Source organism: Calliphora vicina, chromosome 4 (assembly GCF_958450345.1).
Source record: "Calliphora vicina chromosome 4, idCalVici1.1, whole genome shotgun sequence".
Classification (NCBI taxonomy): Eukaryota; Metazoa; Arthropoda; class Insecta; order Diptera; family Calliphoridae; genus Calliphora; species Calliphora vicina.
The window spans coordinates 90,060,731-90,080,385 of record NC_088783.1 but is presented as its reverse complement, the minus strand read 5'-3'; the positions used below and the strand labels follow the sequence as shown (position 1 = coordinate 90,080,385).

General features: G+C 31.9%; 1 protein-coding gene across 1 annotated transcript in view; it reads left to right on the top strand.

Moving 5' to 3' along the window:
* The window catches only part of LOC135958259 (sn-1-specific diacylglycerol lipase ABHD11), a 48,912-nt gene extending 35,540 nt beyond the window's left edge, over window positions 1-13,372 (top strand). Inside the window, exons 4-5 of the mRNA XM_065509152.1 lie at window positions 12,897-13,034; window positions 13,092-13,372. Of these exons, the coding sequence (XP_065365224.1) occupies window positions 12,897-13,034; window positions 13,092-13,224 (271 nt within the window). The 3' untranslated portion in view covers window positions 13,225-13,372. The remainder of the gene's footprint in view (window positions 1-12,896; window positions 13,035-13,091) is intronic.
* Window positions 13,373-19,655: the final 6,283 nt, after the last annotated feature.

Below are 19,655 nucleotides of genomic sequence, written 5' to 3'. Positions count from 1 at the left end.
AGAAATTATTCGATTAATCGAACGAATCGAATTAGTCGAATGAATACCCTAATACGTAGCGTTCATAAACGATACGAGGTAGTGCAGAAGAATTCATGTATGAACACTTAAATTTATTCATTCATGATAAATTGCCATGAATGAAATTTGCAAATTTTTTGTTTATGTTCATACACATTAATGTTGTTGGTTTTGTAAATGGGCATTTCGTCCGATTAGTCAACCAGGATCGAAAAATAAAATGTTGATAATCATCGTGTTTTATTGAAGATATTCGATATAATTTGGTACATATAATTTTTTCGGTCCAAGGACGAAGCCTATTGAAACTGGCTGAAATCGGTCCATTATTTCACCATTTATCGGTGATAAATCTTTAATTTATGTAGCTATCTACACAAATATTGTTCCAAATAAGTTTTATATATACCGAATTTATGTCACCAAATTTTATTATGATCGGTCCATAATTAGTCATTGTTCCCATATAAGACCCGCTTCTGTAAATCACTTTCACGTTCATAAATCTCATAAATATGTTGGTATACACATAAAATTCAACATAAATAACTTTCATATAGACATAAACTACGACCTAATTTCATGGAGATCAGTCAATAACTGATCATATAAGGCCCACTTCAAAAATCACTCACGAATATAAATTATTGAATTTTTAAAAGAAAAATGTTAATGTCGGTCGGGCTTGACCGACGATACTTTCTTACTTGTTTGTTAAGGAAATTTGAAGATACGTTCGAAGATACGTTCGCGACCGGTACTTAAGACTTAACAAAAACCAATAGAGATAATTTACTGTGTAAATACCGGATAAAGACCTACATTAATACACCTTTAAAATAAATTAATCGCTTTTAAATATTCTGTTCCTTTCGCAGATTTTTACATTTCACTACTGTCAGCCAAAGTTGACTTCTATTTTGCGTACGTTCGTTACCACATATTTATAACTATGATTATGAAAACTTAAACTCGATGAAATCCATCTTTTGCACTAAACATAGAGCTACTAAAATGCTATCGAATCGCAAAAAAATGCTAGGAAAAGTTTTGTTTTCTATATTCTTTGGATATCAAAAGTGTACGAACGTACGTTCGTGACCCCAGGAAATGCCCATATATGTCCGAATTTTGTTTATATTCATGTGTAAGTTGTTTGTTTATTTGTTTTTAATTTAATGAAAAAAATGTAAAAAATCGGCCCTTTATACATGTTCCAACTTTGGATGCGTGTAACATTTTATAGGAACGAAATAACTGTTAGCAAGTTGTTTTTATTTCGGATTTTATGGATAATAAGGGTCGAAAAAATCGACCCTCCGTAGGCCCGCCATGTCTAAAAAAACAAAAAAAGATCGGGTAAAATTAAAAAAAAACCATGAAAAAAAGTTCCTATTATTTTCTCATTTTTGAGTGAAAATAAAAAAACAATACAAATCATATCATACATGAATGAATAACGCTAAAAATGTGTTGTCTCTTCATACATGAATAGAACATAACACAACAAAAATTTAAATTTTTTTTCATGAACATGAGTGAAAAATGAATGAATATTTGGTACCCTGCTAAAAACAGATGAAGGGAATGTGTTCTTTAATGTACAATGCGAATAAGGTACGGTTTATTTTCGAACTCTGGTGTGGCAAATGAAAAAAAAATTAAGTTATATTTGAACATCCACTGGATTTTTGAGGACTCAATCTTACTGCTACTCACCTGATTGTATTGTTTTATATATTTTCTTGCATTTATTTACAAAATAATTTGTTTAAAACTAAATTTTAATTTTTTTTATAATTTTGTTAGTTTGCTTGTTTAAGTTACCCCCTTAGCTATTAAAAAACACTAAGGAGGGATTATTTGACCCCGAAATATTCATAACGCTATCACTAATTACACTGCGTTACACGATTTTGGTACCCTCTTAACTGTTAGCTGGAATGAATAGGTAATGAGTCATAGATTAAATGTTCCAAACATATTTGGTATCCATCACGTTTAGTTTTCGAGGTACATGTCAATTATTATTTTTACTACCATCACTTTACGGTTAAAAGAAACTGAAAGCTTACTAAATACTGTTGTTTTATTTGTATGCCGGAGCAGAGCCACATGAAAGCACTATATGTATTACGATAAAAAACCTGGGTAATGTATGGTGAAATTTTCATTTTCAAATGCGTGTAACTCAATAACTATCAGAGAGCACACGCCACAACTTTTTTATTGGCCCTACTTTGAATTCTAGAAATTTATGTCCGATGGAGAAAAAAAGTCTCAACGGGAAAATATAGTTTGACCGTAAACTAATACAGAAGGACAACATTTGAGTTCTTCCTTTATACTTGATCGAATTCCCAATAAAATAATGGGCAATTGTTCAGACCAATTTTTTACGTTATTACTAGATTTAAGAGCAGTTTTTAATTGTCGATGAAAGCGTTCAACCATACCATTCGCTTGTGGGTGATAACAAGATGTATGAATTTTATGGGTTCCTAAAAGTTTTGTTAAATCACTAAATAACTTCGATGTAAATTGTGTTCCTTGATCAACAGTAATTTGAAGTGGAACGCCAAAACGAGGAATATAATTGTACACAAAAGTTTTTACTATTGTTTGAGCAGAAATATCTTTAATTTGATATGCTTCGGGCCACCTAGTGAATCGGTCAATAATTGTCAAAATATATTTATTTCCATTTGAAACCGGAAAAGGTCCAACGATGTCCATGTGTATATGTGTTCGAACCTTACTTGTGGAATAGTTATTTTCTCAATATCAGATTTAGTATGCCGTTGAATTTTTGATTTTTGACAATCAATGCGATTAGAAGCCATTAAATTTATATCTTTTCGCATTGATGGCCAAAAATATTTACTTTGTATTAGTTTACGAGTGGCACGTATTCCTGGATGTGACATAGAATGTAAATTATGAAAAACGGTTTTTCTTAAAGAGAGTGGAACAAAGGGACGATTAGTTTTATCTAAAATGTCACACCATATTTTAAAGTTAAGTGATGGAATTTATTTTAAATTATTTTTTGTCTTTTTATCATTTATAAGATTTTTTAATTCCACATCATCTTGTTGTTCTTTATACAGTAGCTCAAGATTAATATTTTGATTAGAAAAAGCGAAAATTTCAGGTGGTCTTGAAAGTGTATCTGCTACAATATTTTCTTTTCCATTTATATAACATATATTTGAAGTAAATTGAGCTATGTATTCTAAATGCCGAGTTTGTCGTGGAGATCTTTCAACTTTAGAATCTAAAACATATGTGAGAGGTTTATGATCAGTTAAAATTGAAAATTCTCTTCCTTCCAAAAAATGTCTAAAATGTTTTACGAATGAATATATAGCTAAAAGTTCTCTGTCAAATGTTGAAGATTTGCACTCTGTTGGAGTTAATTTTTTAGAAAAATAGGCAAGAGGTTCAACTATATTGTTTTTACGTTGTTGTAAAACAGCTCCAATTGCAAAGTTTGAAGCATCTACTGCTAAAGTAAGGTAAGCTTTTTTATCAAAATGAGTTAGTAAAGTTTTCTCAGAGAATTTAACTTTTAGTGTATCAAAAGCTTTATCGGCATCAATATTCCATACAAGTTCCTTGCTTTTTGCCTTAGAGGCTTTTTTAATTATCTCGTGAAGTGGTGAAAGAAACTTAGCAACCATGGGTACGTATCGATGATAATTTATCATTCCAATAAATTTTTGTAGTTTTGTTATCGAGTTAGGTTTCTGAGAGGAAAGGATTACATTAATTCTTTCAGTTGAAGGTTTGATACCTTCAGCAGTAACCTGATAACCTATAAATTCTAAACTAGATACTCCAAAAATACACTTTGATGATTTGATATTCAGACCATATTCGTCAAGTCGTTGAAAAACTTCTTTGAGATGTTTTAAGTTCTGTTCTTCATTTTCGCTTGCAATTAATACATCGTCGATATAAGTAAAAACGAAATCTATATCAAAGAAAACTTCATTAATAAATCTTTGGAAGGTTTGTGCACTGTTTCTAAGACCGAAAGGCATTCGGGTGAATTCAAACATCCCAAAAGGTGTAGTAATGGCTGTTTTATGATTGTCATCCTTAGCCATGGGAATTTGATGATATGCTGTTGTAAGATCCTGAATATGAGGTAAAGGATATCTATCTGGTATTGTAATGCATTTCAATCTACGGTAATCTCCACATGGCCTCCAATCGTTATGTTCCTTTTTTGGAACAAGATGAAGGGGAGATGATATATAAGAATGAGATGGTCTACAAATACCAGAGTCTACCAAAAATTTTAATTCAGATTTTGCTATTTTTAATTTCAAAGGATCTAATCTTCGAGGCTTTGAGAACGGAGGATTTCCTTTTATTTCAATTCTGTGAACTGTATTATGTTTAATAGGTTTAGAGTAGTTTGGTTCAGCAGTTATTGAAGGAAATTCTGCTAAAAGTTTCGAATATTTATTTATCTTTAATCGATAAAATTTTAAGTGAATGTATTTGTGAAATTCCTAATGAAGCAATAACAGAAATATTTGTATTTGAATCTTTAATAAGTTTATTCTTCATATCGATGATAATACCGAAAATCAGCCCCTAAAATTGGGTGAGAAATATCAGCTAAAATAAAAATAAATTCGAAAGTTCGATTAAGACCTAAATCAAGTGTCAATGATTTTGTTCCATAGGTATTAATAATAGAACTTTAGTGGAGGTGCTATATTCTAGTCGAAGTTTAAATAAAATAAAACAAACGCGTGATGTGTGTTTACTTGGCGTACGCCTGACTAGTTTTTATTTTATTTCTAAATGTTGGTTTTAATTATTTTATTAAACAAATGAAACTACTTAGTTAACTGTATTACAGCTAGTCGCTCTGTCGAATGACTTGATAATTTTAGACATCAGAACGAACGAAATGTAGGTAAGAACAAATATCAACAACCGTTACTTTTTTATGTATCAGCTTTTTTGTTCTTAGCTTATTCATATATTTCGTTAGGTGCAGCAACGGATATCTGTTGATGAGTTGAATGTAAATTCGGTTACTCGGTGACCGCCACAACCAGCCCCCTTCCAGTATGTGACTATAGGCACAGACGTTTTGGAAATCGAACTTTACGTCCGGTTCTTGTTGTGGTGTTGGCTGGTTTCTCGTCAGAGCCGGTTGCAAACTCATTTTGTAACGCTCTATCGGGTAACGTTGGGGCAAGTGTAGCAGGTTCATCGTCGTCTATGAACGCTGCCTTTAACCGGTCGATGGAAATGGTTTTAATTTTGCCGTTAACGTTCACGTTACAAAATTTTGGGAATCGCTTGATGACCTTGAATGGCCCGTCATACGGTTGTTGTAGGGGTGATATAACGGTGTCGTTTCGTATAAATACGTGGCTGCAGTCGCAAAGTTCGTTTTGTACAAAAACTTTTGGTTTAGTATGTTGAGATGTGGGCTTGAAACGTAAATTACTCATTGATTTCTTAAATTCTGTTATAAACTCACAGTCGTTACATTTTTCCTTCGGTGTCATAAAAAATTCTGCAGGTAGGCGTAGCGATTTACCAAACACCATTTCTGCGGGGGTCGCCTTGATGTCTTCTTTATATGTAGAACGTAAACCCAGCATTACCATTGGCAATTCCGCTGACCAATTCGTTGAATCTTTACATTTTAAAGCCGCCTTTAAGGTGCGATGCATACGCTCGATAATTCCGTTTGCTTGGGGGTGGAATCGCGATATCCATGTAGTTATTAGAGCTCGTGCTACTGTCTCACTAGTAATGTTTTTAATGGGCGTTGCTTCAGGCCATCGGGTAAAGCGATTGATTATGGTGAGGATATACCGATACTCGTTCAACGGCGGCAGTGGCCCAACAATATCCATATTTATATGGTCGAATCGTACTCCGCTGCTGGTGTAGCTTTGTAAAGCTGTTTTGTTGTGCCTTTGAATTTTAGACTTTTGGCATTCCTCACACCTTCTTGCCCACTTAGAAATATCTGACGACATAAACGGCCACACAAATCTATCTTTGATGAGCCTGTTTGTTCCGCGTATTCCGGGGTGCGACAAGTTGTGCAAAGCATTAAATACAGTTTTGCGAAATTGTTTTGTTACAAAAGGCTTTGCTTTGTTGTTTTGAATATTACACCAAATCAGCTGTTTCGAATTTGGCATATCAATGGCAGTCAGCTTTAAATTGGATTCTCTATTATTTATTATTGTTTTTATTTCGTCATCGTTCTGCTGCGCTGCCGCTAATGCGTTGAAGTCTAATGCTGTGGTATTTATCTCTTCAATACGCGATAAAAAATCGGGAACAACGTTGTCGACACCTTTTATGTACCGAATATCCGTTACATTGACTTACATAATGAAGTTGTCGCAGGTGGCGTGGATCGGATTTTTCTGGCTTTTGTTTAAAGGCAAACGATATAGGTTTATGATCTGTGTTTATGATAATTGGTTATGATAATAGGTTTATGATAATTGCCTGCCCTCGACTTGGTCCTGAAAATGTTTTACACCTTTGTAAACTGCTAAAAGTTCTCTTGAGTATGCGCTCCACTTTTGTTGAGAATCCGTAAGTTTTTTTGAAAAAAATCCTAGTGGTTGACTGTTGTTATTAATGATTTGACTCAGAACACCCCCTATAGAGTTGTTAGAGGCGTCTACGGATAAGGTTAAAACTGCATTCTCATGTGGATGGGCTAACAGCGTTGCGGTTGCTAACTTTGACTTGAAATTATTAAAAGCTGCTCTTGCTTCATTTGTCCAGATTAATGTGCATTTATCATTTTTGATGTTTCCTGGAATAAGTTTTTGTAGAACGGCTTGCGTTTCAGCAGCCGCCGGAATGAATCTCCTATAAAAATTGACCATGGCTATGAAACGACTCAGATCTTTTGCGACAGATGGTTCCTTAAAAGTTGTAATGGCTTCTACTTTGTCTGGAAGAGGAAGTATACCATCAGGAGTAACTAAATGACCAAGATACCTCACCTGAGACTGACCAAAAACACATTTACTTAGGTTAATGTGTTTGGCCGGCGTTGCAGAGGCCAAACGTCATATATCGAAACTCATATAAACCAAATGGTGTTGTTATGGCCGTTTTAGGTATATCCTCTGGGTTGATTGGTATTTGGTGGTACGCTCTTTCCAAGTCGATTGTGGAGAAAATCTTTTTATTCGCTAGGATGTGGTGAAACGTTTGAATATTAGGTATAGGGTACCTATCTCTTTCGGTTACAGCATTTAGGGCACGGTAATCCCCGCAAGGCCGCCATGTGCCGTTCTTTTTTGGTTCCATATGAAGCGGAGATGCCCATGAGCTTTTGGAGGGTTCACAGATGCCCTTATTTATTAAATATTCAAATTCACTTTTGGCGAGCTTCAATTTTTCGGGCGTTAATCGTCGTGGTTTAGCATAGACTGCGGGTCCGCTGGTTATGATGTGGTGGAACGTGTTGTTTTTTCCGTTTTTGTTTTCTGACATAGTGAGTATGCTTTTGTAATTTTGCAGCAGGGCTTGATATTTATCATTGTTGTTAATCACCTTGATGGTTGGTACGTTTGATGTAGTTTTTGTTCCTGCTGTTTTCAAATTTGTTGTATTGTCAATTAACCGACCTCCGGCTAGGTCTACGCTGAGTTTGAAATGTTGCAAAAAATCGGCTCCGATTATTGCTGTGTTTACTTTGGCTACTCTTAAGGTCCATGCAAACTCACGTCGAAGTTTCAGGTTAAGTTTTACTGTTTTCTTTCCATACACGCTAATGGGTGAACCGTTTGCTGCGAAGAGTGTACCTGTAACTGGGCAGTGTTGTATATCGTGTTTTGTAGCCGGAACGATGGAAATATCGGCGCCTGTATCTATCAAAAAACGTTGCCCGGTATTGATGTTTATAACGAAGAGGCGATTTGTTTTTTTGTTGCCGGGCGCACGAGGTACATGGTGAGCCCGGACAGCTAGTTTTTTGGCTCTTGAGAATTGCTTTCATACTTACATGGTGGTCTACATTTTTTAGCATCTCTTCCAAACCTATAATGGTAATAACACGTGTCGTAGTTTTTGTGTGATCGGGAGCTACTTCTGGCTGGAGTCGATGAGCGATTATTTGGCCTGTAATTTCTTGACATTGACCGCGGCTTTCGTAGATTTTTAATTTGCCTCGACAGTTCACTGATTTGCTGTTTTAATCGTTCGAAATCATTGGTACATAACTTGCGACGGTTTCCGATCACCAAGTGCTAGTTCGCTTAAGAGTTTTGTTATCTTCATCGGTGTGCTGTCTGCAAACTCTGTAATAATGCGTTTCTTTATTGTGTCGTACATAACACCTTTGACAGGAGGATTCGTGCGCAAATCGGCAAGTTTATACATGACACGTGTGGGAAGTTGACCTATGATGGTGTAATACTTCTTTTTGTCAGAGGTTATACCTGCCGATTCAAAAGCTGCTTCGACTTGCCAGAACCATAAGTCTGTATATTCTTCGGTGAAATCAGGTAGTTTACATTTTGTCGTTTCTGATCCAATGGTGGCCTCCACTACAGCTTCCTCTTCTTCGTTTCCCATTTTATTAGATGGTTGCTTTCGTCGGGGTCACCAGTTTTAGTGGAGGTGCTATATTCTAGTCGAAGTTTAAATAAAATAAAACAAACGCGTGATGTGTGTTTACTTGGCGTACGCCTGACTAGTTTTTATTTTATTTCTAAATGTTTTATTAAACAAATGAAACTACTTAGTTAACTGTATTACAGCTAGTCGCTCTGTCGAATGACTTGATAATTTTAGACATCAGAACGAACGAAATGTAGGTAAGAACAAATATCAACAACCGTTACTTTTTTATGTATCAGCTTTTTTGTTCTTAGCTTATTCATATATTTCGTTAGGTGCAGCAACGGCTATCTGTTGATGAGTTGAATGTAAATTCGGTTACTCGGTGACCGCCACAGAACCATTAGCTGCAGACAATACTATATCTGAATTATTTTTGAATTTATAATATTTAGATGCAGGGATTGCTGACACTGCTGCACCTGTATCAATTAAAAACTTTAAATTATTTTTATAATCAAAAATAAATAAGCTACGTGATGGTTCTTTTTGGGTCCCTTTATTCGTCGCTGCAATATTGGGATAATTTAGTTTAAATGTTTTGTATTATTCGAAAGGAGAAATGCATTTTGAAGCATTAATGCCAAATTTCTGATGGTAATTTCTTTGGTCCTGATTAATTTTGTTTTTTGTACGATTTTTTATTTCCAATACTTCAAGAGATAATTTCTCCATATTTTCTGTTAAACTTGAAGTAACTTTGATTAAATTTTCTAAAAGATCTGAAGGTAAGGTAGGATTAGGTCAACAAATGGAAGATATTTGGGGTTTATTTGACAATTCATACATTTTGTCAGCTAAGATTAATTTGTCACTAAAATATGTTAAAGTCGATGCTGTTAGATGCATCTGAATAGTAGATGGAAGCTTTCGGATCCACAATTTTATTAAAAGTTCATTATTTATCTTAGAATTATTTATAGTAAGTTTCTTTAAATCATGGAAAAACTCAGATGGTTTTCTATCTCCAATTTCTGATTCGTTGAGAAGTTCTTCAAAACGAAGATCCTCACTCATAGAAAATCGCTCAAGTATAATTTGTTTTAATATGTGGATATTTATATTCTAAAGGTGGATTGTGAATAACATCTACTAATTTATTTAGAACATCTTCAGATAGAGAAATAACAAGTTGATATTTAGTTGTATCATCTATGATGCCTTTAAAGGTAAATGTTAGTTCTGTTTGTATGAACCAAGTTTCAGGACAAGAAATCCAAAATTGTGATAATTTTATAGAAACTTGTACTGGATTGTTAATTTGTGTGTTTGTATTTGAGTTGTTATTAGAAAATGGTGTTGATTGTACATCTTGAAAATCTGAATTATTTGTATTGTTGTTTTGTTGCGTATCTTGTTCGTTCATTGAACGTGTTATAACCATTTTGTAAATAGAAAATTACTGGTAAAGGATTTACAAATAAAAACTTATTGTAAAATTAATGGTAATAGTTGTTTAATACAATAACTATTTAAATAGTATTAAATAAAAACTATATAAACGTATTTATTTGTTAATATATACCCAATGTCTTTTATTTTGAAGATATCCTCTTTGTACGATGTTGATGGAATTATTGGTACATAGCTGGATGGAATTATTGATGATAGCCAATGTCTTTTTTTATTTTGGAGATATGTATCTTCTTTGTAAGATATTGATTGAATTATTGATATATAGTTGGATGGAATTATTGATGATAGCTGGTTTTAAATATTAAAGATTTTCTATTTTTCGCTTTATTTCTTAATTTATTGATCCAAATACAATGCAAGACTGAATTATTTATAAATATCTCTTAAAGTTTTGATGATGGTTTTTGATGATGCTTTAAACCATATGTCTTTTTGCGAAAATTTTGTTTAATAATATTGGTTCGTTAATGACATTTTATATAATTGTTTTAATTGGCAGGATCGCCAATGAAGTTGTTTTATTTAATTATTTATTTAAATTTAATAATAACTTCTTTAAATAAAATTTTTATTTATAATGAACATTTTTGAAGACAAGTTTGAAAACATAAAAACATGAAACTAGATTTTGAAAATTGTAATATACATTAAATAACACATGTATATAAAAGGTACATAAGTATGTAGTAGAACACTACAATTTGTATGGGGACCAACCCAATCTACCTACATATATACATTTGGGTGGGTCGATTTATTTCATAAAAAATCGTATAGCAGAAACGCATTCTACGGAAAATTTTAAGAAATTTTCCCCAAGGAACCATAGGTCTAAAAACATATCCTATCTTGCGCATTTCGACTTTTATGAAATATCATTGGATAAAAGTCGAAATGCTGCAAGATAGGATTTCATTTTAGACCTATGGTTTCTTGAGGAAACTTTCTTAGAATTTTCCGTAGATTGCGTTTCTGCTATACGATTTCTTACTTTTTTATCGTCCATACAATTCCACCCGGCCTAATATACATACATAGTACATATAATGATATAAAAAAATTACAAGGTAGTTTCATATATATTTTTTTGACAAGAAAGGGGATTTTTTAAGTTTATTATTTTTTGTAAATATTCAGTGAAGCGTTGCCACATTTAGAAAAATGTTACAATACTCCGAGAAATTTTCAATGAAATATGTGTAGTATGTAACAGTTCACAATACTGCAATATATTTAAAATAGATAAAAAACGGATTAATCTAAGACGTGTGCCTTTATATCACATAGGCTATGACAATTAAGAGCTACCCGAAGATAGTGATACCTTTTTCAATCAGACTTTAAAAAAATGGATGTTTTAAATTTATCAGAGAAATTCTAACGTTGCCTCAATTGTTGCATCATAAGGATTTTGTGGTCGACTTTCTTTTATAAAACTAGCCTATGCTACAAACGTGTTACTGTAGTCTTTACTGGAACTACTTTCTGTGTTGGCTAGAGATTTGAGGGAAGACTTTTATCCCTATTTTCAACGTGTCCTGGATAGATTAATATGTTTGCTCAATAGTCATGATGCTAATCAATTGGAGTGGACTTTTAGTGTGTTTCGCTTATCTATTTATGGTTCTTAAGCCGTATTTGAAACGCAATATAGGCTTTGTCTTCATACCATCTTTGCTGGACGTGAGACGCTATGAAGAACGTGTTACCAATTATGCCGTTTTTCATTTATTGCTCGGGATGTTCGTGATTATGGCAAGTTCCTGGAGTTTATATTGAAAACTATAGAGCGTGAACAAGCTGATAGTGTGCAAGGCTGTGGGAGTTTATTGATATAAATCGCTTCGTAAAGGGACAATTCCATTGCATTGCCGGAGACTTTGCAGTTTATTTTAGAATCTTTGGAGGCGGATAAGAAGATATAACCACAACAGAGCCAGCTGTTGAATGATATAGTGGAATATCGTCAAATATTCCACTGTATCATTCATCATACCAAGTATCGGAGAGTTGTCCCAATGAAATTGTCTCTCAAATCTTATTAAGAGATTACACAAACGGTTGTACATTCGTAAAATTGTTCTCTTATTCGTAGAGGTGCAAGAGGTTTGTGCCGGCAAACAGCTTTATGATTTAGTTGCAGATATAACCACAATCAAGCATAAACTAAATCCTTATTGTTTAATTTAGATTTTTTTTATACGTGTATTTTTACTTGAGTTCATATTACTTGTTAGGATCTATTATACTCCCTATTTTACACACTTGGGTGGGGATATTTCTATAGATTCTAACGAGTAAAACCGTTAACGGTATCTTTTTGCAACATTGTTCGCCACTTTTTATATTAAGTTTTTAAAATCTAATCGTTGATTGCCGTTTCAGTGTGACACACTAAAAAATTTGTAAATTCTACACAAGGTAATATAAATAAATTAAATTTATTTGAAATATAAAAGACAAAAACTTCTACTTGTTTTATTTTCTTTACACGCATAAACACTTATATTAACGATACTCAGGAATTGAAAACCTTGGCCAGAATTGTGTTGCTGCTTAATGCCTTGGATAAACGCACAATAATATTTTGAATAAAATATTTTTAAATATACTTCAATAAAGGCAAAAATCGGATTAAGTTTAATGAATATGGTAGCTTTGTTTTAGACATAAACTTCAAATCCCCTTTATTGTCAAATGCTTAATTAGGTTGACATAAAGAGAAAATGAAACTACCTTGTATTTTTTATATCATGGTACATATTATTAAAAAAACTACCTTCACATTTGTTTTGACTGTCTACTTTTAATATATTTTTCAGATTTTCATGGGCAGTTAATGTAAATGCATTACATAACAATTTAAGTCAGTTTACCAACTTCATGGATCAAATTTCTGGACTAGGGCCTTACAAAGGCAAAATGATGTTTGTTTGTGGAAACAAATCAAACTTTGTTGAGTAAGTTAAAAAAAATATATAAATTAAATAATAACAATTTATTTGTAATATTTCAAGTCCCAAAAGTTGGCCTCAAATACAAAAAATATTTCCTAACTCTGAGATACATTGGCTAGATGCTGGACATTTAGTACATTTCGATCAACCATCAAAATTTATCGAATTATTAGTTAAGTTTTTGAACAAATAAGAAAAGATGAATATGTTTTTCCGAACTATTTGATATAATTTAGCTCAACATCTAATTTATAATGTAATCATTGATTTTTTTATAAATAAGTATAATTTATTTGTACATATGTTGTTAAATATATAAAAATAAAACCTTATTAAGTCAATTTAAATTTTTTAATTATACAATCAAACGAATTTGGTGAAAAAGTTTGGTTTACGAGTTTTTAAATTTGTTAGAGTATATTTGGAAATTTATAGATTTATATTTATTTTTATTTATTTTCAAGTTTTATATACATAATTATGTAAAGGGTGTTTTTGAGCCCGATAGAACTCACGATAGGGTTAACTCTCAAACGAACTGTCATACTTTTTGACATTTGTAATCAGCATACTCTGGCAAATCATCATGAATAGATTGACGCTTGGACAACGCTACCAAATTTACTTTGAAAATCAGTCATCGATTCGGTCAACTTATAGACGTTTTATTGCAAAATTGTGCTCAGCGATGAGGCACATTTTTGGCTAAGGGGTTTGTTAATAAACAAAATTACCGCATATTGTTTTGAGACCAATCCGCAACAGGACCTACGACCACTGGCGTAGATAGGTGGGAGCTGGGGTGGGCAAAACCACCCCAGACTCGCATCTGCCCACCCCAGATAAAAATTTGGAAAGTCGCAGAAAGATTTTTTTGGATTTGTAGATTGTTCCGTTAAGAGATTCCAGTGCCCTAGAACATTAATCATGGGGTTTTTGGAACCCAAAAAGTTAAAAAAATATTCCAATGCCAATTTTAAAAACGGTTTACAAGCTAACATAAAGAAGTCAAATCCGCAAGCCATTTTGGTTCATTTTATTTATCCGACAGGCTAAACTTAGTTATTGTGGATTCGTGTTCACACATATGTATCATCAGCGCAAACATTCTTAGCATAGTAATGATTTAAAAAGCCTAAGCCAAGCTCTTCAAACTAAACAGTATAATAATATAATATAATAAACAGCCTTTGCACAACTAGATGGAGTTGTAGATATAAAAATTGTAAGTCAGTAATTAAAAGTGATCTTGAAGATTTCAACATTAGGTAAAAGCTAAAATCTGGATTTGCCGGATTCTATTCCTTCAGTTGATTATTGGAAGTTAAATATATATAATCCAGTAATAGATAGCATAATTTTTAATATCGAATACCGATTCCAAAACATTCCATTACTTAAAGCTGTTAACAATTTCTTTAAATTAGATTTGGATGGTGCCGATAAATTCATTAAGGGTACTGATTTAAACGCTTATGTTTGCCATTTGTTCAATTGTGCAAATTTGCGCGACGTGTTTCATGAACCCACCTTATCAATGTTGTGCAAGTTTATACATTAAATTTCTCTCTATTTGATATAAATGTCAAATAAAAATAAATTCAACAAAAGCCTTAACAAATTTTTCAAATTGTATAAATTTTAATTTTAAAAATGTTGAATGAAAGTTAAATCTTTGGAACAAACGGTGATATACAGAATTTGCAAGATTTTGTTTATATTCTAGCTGTTGGTTAATGTTTTCATACACAATGCCATTTAATACAATCATTCTGTTCCAAAGTTACACAATTTTCACATGCACAACATTTTTATATTTTATTTGATTTTTATTTCTTATTAATAAAAGTAAACAAAAGCAGCTGATTCATCAAATGCATAATAAATTCAAGTTTGCGAGTCTAAATTGTCGCGCAAACTTATCGGGGTTGTGCAAACGAATTTCCATAAATTTTTTGACAGTTCATTTGCGAGAGTGTAAAAATGCACAGATTGCACAGTTTGCGAGGCATTTAAGCGTTTACATGAGGACCCTTATTAATAATTACATGTTTTGCATGATAATTGATATGATAAAATCCAAGCATTTACATACTGTTACAAGTGGCAATAAGCCTTACTATCAGTTCTGCTAGTTGCGAAAGAAGTTTCTCAGCTATGCGTAGAATAAAACAAATTTTTAAATATAGAGAGTTTAGATATAAATAAATCTTTTCAACTCAAAAATAGTATTTTGTCTAACTAATATAATAAGCAGTGAAACCAAAATATGCAAATGCATATTTTTCCTGGTGAGTCTAATTAGCACATGGATAAGATATTTACGTTTCAGAACTATTTAAGAATTTTGGCATCGATTTTACCCTTAAATGCATTTTTTTGCATATATTTTACTGTTTAATAGCATATTTTGACTTTATCAAAAACAAATTTTGTCTTACTTATTTTTCGCTGTTGTATTACAGGTTTTTACTTCCTTTGTTTAAATTTCAAAATAGAAAAATAGATTGCTTTTTATACCCTACACCACCATAGTGGGGAGGGTATAATGCGTTTGTGCAGATGTTTGTAACGCCCAAAAATATTGGTCTAACAACCACCTTAAAGTAGAATCACTTTCTGAGTCGATTAAACGATGTCCGTCCGGCTGGCTGTCCGTCCATGTAAACCTTGTGCGCAGAGTACAGGTCGCAATTTTGAAGATATTTCGATCAAATTTGGTACATATTATTTCTCGACCAAAAGACCATGCCTATTGAAACTGGCTGAAATCGGTCCATTATTTCAACTAGCCCCCATACAAATGTCCTTCCGAAATTGGAGTTTATCGGTCATAAATGTTTAATTTATAAATGTATCTCCACAAATTGCGCTCCAAATTAGTTTTATATATACAAAATTCAAGTCACCAAATTTTGTTACGATCGGTCCATAATTAGTCATAGCTCCCATATAGACCCGCTTCCGAAAATCACTTTAACGTGCATAAATCGCTTAAAAATGTTGGTATACTCACAAAATTCAACATAGTAAACTTTCATATAGACATAAATCACACGACATAATTTCATGGTAATCGGTCCATAATTGGTCATAGCCCCCATATAAGGCCCACTTCCGAAAATCACTCAAAAATATAAATTATTGAAATTTTAAAAGAAAAATCTTCTTGCTCATTTACTTGGTGTAGGGTATTACATACTTTCTTACTTGTTTTTAATACAAAATAAGCACTATTTTAATAATAGCGCCATCTAAATATCAAATTTTAGTTCTAATTCAAACTTAACCGTTCTAAGTGTTAACCCATTTCGCTCCGCTGTTCAATTCTTCGAAAAGTTAAATTTTTCAGAAATCGAAAATAAATATATACCAATTGAAACATAATGAAAGACATTAGTGTTTTTTTAGCCACAGTTAAAAACAACAGCATACACTGATATCTTTTGTATAGATAAACAAGTATATTGTGCATAGTTTAAGCGTAAAATTAATTTTTCGGGTTTATATAACGCGAGTTGTGTCACTTTTGAACTGGGTGTGCGATATGTGCAAACTTAACTGTTCGAAATTTTGAACTGGCTTTTCGGGGAAAACGAAAAATAGCAAAATTTTTTTTACGAGATATTTGCAATCGGGGGTCATAATTAGCCTAAAAATATTCACCCCTATCGCGAATCAACATTTCACATGAAATATTTTCCTTTTTTCGTTCATCAACTTTGTTCACGTGAAAAAAATTCCCCTTGTTGTGAAATTTTTAGATGGAATTTTGTAAACAATAAACAATCCCGATAGCAATTTTCCCTTCGAGGGAAATAAATATTTCATGGGAACAAAATTTCACATGTTATTGCCGATAGGGGTGATTATTTTTTTTTTTTTAAATAAGATCTTGTCTATTAGATCTATCTATCTATTTCAGATCTAATAGACAACGATTTTTATTTGAAAATTTAAGTCAATATTTTGTAATTTATTGCAATAATAACCTTAATTGAAGAAGTGACTTTATATTGATATAAAATATCATCAAAAAATACCTCTCGAGGCCTTTTCATAGGTTATTGATTTTATGTTGTATTTATTTTTTGTTATACATACTTGTTTTAGTTCATGTTATGTTTATTTTATGTTACTTTACCTCTTTAGAAATGAATTGTATTGATTTTTTTTAAATAAAAGTATATTTTTTGGTTAAAAATTATGTAAAAGTTTGTTTTTTTAAGAGCATATTTTAAAGTTTTTACTGCATATTTAAAGCGCTTAAAACGCTTTTTTATGGCATATTTCCGGTTTCCCTGATAATAAGGAACAAATAACAGTTTAGATCAAGAGGAAAACTAAAAAATCCCATTTAAATATAAAAAAAATTATAAAAATATTTTATAAAATAAATTAGCAGTTTTAAATATTGAAAATGAAGTAGTTATGTTAGCAAACTCAATTTTTGTGATATTTTAGTCATAGAGAATAGACATAGAGCGAAAACTCTCTATTCAAAGACCTAACTCAGTTGTCAGAAACCTAAGTGGTGAGAATGTATTAGTAGAAAAAACTACGTGAAAACAAAAACAACACTCGTATGTGTGATTATTTTTAGTAATTTTTTTGTTTTATTTTTTTTCTAGTTTTCGCTCTATGATTTTAGTTTTATTTTTACTATTTGGGAAGTTCACTTGCCCATCCCAGAGTAATAGTCTAGCTACGCTTATGCCCACGACTCCATTACATCCAGAAAAACGCACCGTTTGGTGCTTCGGACCTTTTCGTCACGCATAGACCGTGCCGTCCTTAACTTATGTCCAGCATGTGGTCAGGGTCCTCAGCCAACCCTACTTCACTACGTCCTATGGATTTATGGACTTATCCTGTTGAAGTAGCACAATTTCTTATACTTGAACAACATGCAGAGCACCCAGATTGATTTTTGTATAATTGTTTATGCTGCTACAACAACTGGTTTATGCTGATAAAGCAGCAACAATTGACACCTTGGAGGCAATGATTCAAAAAGTGCCTCTAAATTTGATGTCCAGAATGCGCTTATTCAAGGACAGCTGTGGTAGCAGCATGTCCGAAATAATTTTCAATGTTAATGCCAGGTATTGGTCTTTCGAATAAAATAAATGTTGATTAAAATTTTCTTTTTTGTATTATTTCTTAAAATTTCAAGGTACTAACAACAAAGTTTCTCGACCTAGAGGTTGATTTCTTATACATAATTATATATGTAAATTACAGTGTTTTAGGAGTAAATGCTTTTATGTTTTCTATGTTAATTGTTGTTAAAAGTTCAGGTAAATATATTTTTCCGAATAAATGGATTTGAGCTTGTCTACTAGAGCTACAGTTGAAAATTAAATGTTTCTTATTTATAGGGACATTGTCACTGCATAGTTGGCATTGGTTTTAAATTGAACCATTGAAAATGTGTGCTTAATACTACATGTATGTCCTAATCTTAAACGGATATAAATTTGATCTTATTAAAAATAGTTCGTTGAACATCTGTCACTCTGTTTTAATACACGCACTTTAAAAATACACCGGTAATTCTATTGATGCTAACTTATACAGTGCTAACGGAAAAACTAGATTATTCTATTTCCACAATGAGCTTTTAAATAACAGCGTGTTATAAACATTGTTTTTGGTTTTAGCTAAACTGCTCTTTTAAGTAGATGCAATGGCCGATTTGGAATCTGAGTAAATTATAAATTTCCCCGCAATGTATATATTTTCGGCCGTATTCAAAAAAATGTTAAACAGCATTTTAAGGCATTTTTAATCTAATTCGTTTAATAAACGAATTTTAAAATTGCTTCGACCCAATTTTAAACCTATTTAAAGTATTCTTTTTACATTTTATCTTAAAAAAAGGAATTTTAAAGATAAATGTTTATAAATTCGCAATAATAGACCATAATATTGCAATTGCTAAACATAATTTTAACTCCGCTGGGGAATAATTGAGGAACCGTAGAACAAAAGGTACTTTTTCGCATCTTATGAAAAAATTTTTTTTTTTGGTATTTTTATAATATTTGGGTTGAAATCTTCTAGAAACAATCAAGTCAGCAAAATTTTTTTACTAAGTAAATGGGTTCTAAAAAATGTTTACTTAACAAAACGTACAACACTAGTATAAAACGAAAAAATTCAATGTGTAATTTGTTAAAAGAAACTCATAAAAAACATAGGCCTAACTATGAAAGAAATTTTAAAGTCAATTTTTTTTGTTAAAGTCGACTTTATTTTAAAATAGAACTTTTGTTTTTATTTGAAAAAAGTTTCAAAACTTTTTCCAACATATACATTCAAATTATTGAAAATATTTTTCAATGAATGTAAATAAAAAGAAGAAATTTCAAAAAATTATAAAAACAAATTGTACATAATAGTTCAAAACAAAAAGTTTTTTTTAAATAATAAAACAACATTTTAAATTATATTTGAAATTTATTTTATGGTACGAAATTTAAAATAATAGTCAACTTCATGGACTTAAAATCGATTTTAAGGCTTTCGCAGTTAGGCTGATACTTTTTAATTCAAAGTACAAAACGTACTTTTTTTTATATTTTTTAACAAAAGGTTCTTTTTCCGATATTAAAATGGTTT